Here is a 446-nt window from a genome sequence, read left to right as displayed (position 1 = left end):
CGCGCAGAGATCTGGGACATGAGTTGTGAGAGAACAGCCCAGGGCATTGTTGGGGTGCAGAAGGGCCTGACTGGGTGGGGATTGGGGCAGATTCTATGGCGCTCCGGGGGTGGAGGGGGTGTTGGCACCATGGGGGGAGGGGGCGTGGCCAGGCGCTCCGTGCTGGGGAGCTTAGTCTTGATCCTGAGAGCAGTTGGCCTGTTCTGTGTTTCACCTTTTGCCCTTTTCCTCTTCTAGGTTAGAAAATCAAGTCAGGAAGTGCTCTTGATTCTTCTGGAACAGGATCTAATCTTCCAGCACGATATTGAAAACAAAGTGTGTCCCATCCTGCTGGCGCTGTCTGCCCCAGACAGTGACGACGACTGCAAAGCGGAAGCCGTGAGTGTAAGTCTGCGCGGGCGGCCCCACCGCCGCCGACTGCCCCGCAACTGGGCATGCGCGCGACT

At 59.0% G+C, this 446-nt stretch overlaps 1 protein-coding gene across 3 annotated transcripts in view; it reads left to right on the top strand.

Moving 5' to 3' along the window:
- The window catches only part of LOC105296080 (serine/threonine-protein phosphatase 4 regulatory subunit 1-like), a 72,837-nt gene that overhangs the window by 37,738 nt on the left and 34,653 nt on the right, over window positions 1–446 (top strand). For all 3 annotated transcript variants that reach the window (XM_011366016.2, XM_023534100.1, XM_023534101.1), the window contains one exon: window positions 238–384. In XM_011366016.2, coding sequence (XP_011364318.1) covers window positions 238–384 — 147 coding nt within the window. The remainder of the gene's footprint in view (window positions 1–237; window positions 385–446) is intronic.

This window comes from Pteropus vampyrus, unplaced genomic scaffold (assembly GCF_000151845.1).
Source record: "Pteropus vampyrus isolate Shadow unplaced genomic scaffold, Pvam_2.0 Scaffold118, whole genome shotgun sequence".
NCBI lineage: Eukaryota > Metazoa > Chordata > Mammalia > Chiroptera > Pteropodidae > Pteropus > Pteropus vampyrus.
Note: the sequence above shows the minus strand (reverse complement) of the source record. Positions and strands in the feature narration are given on the sequence as shown.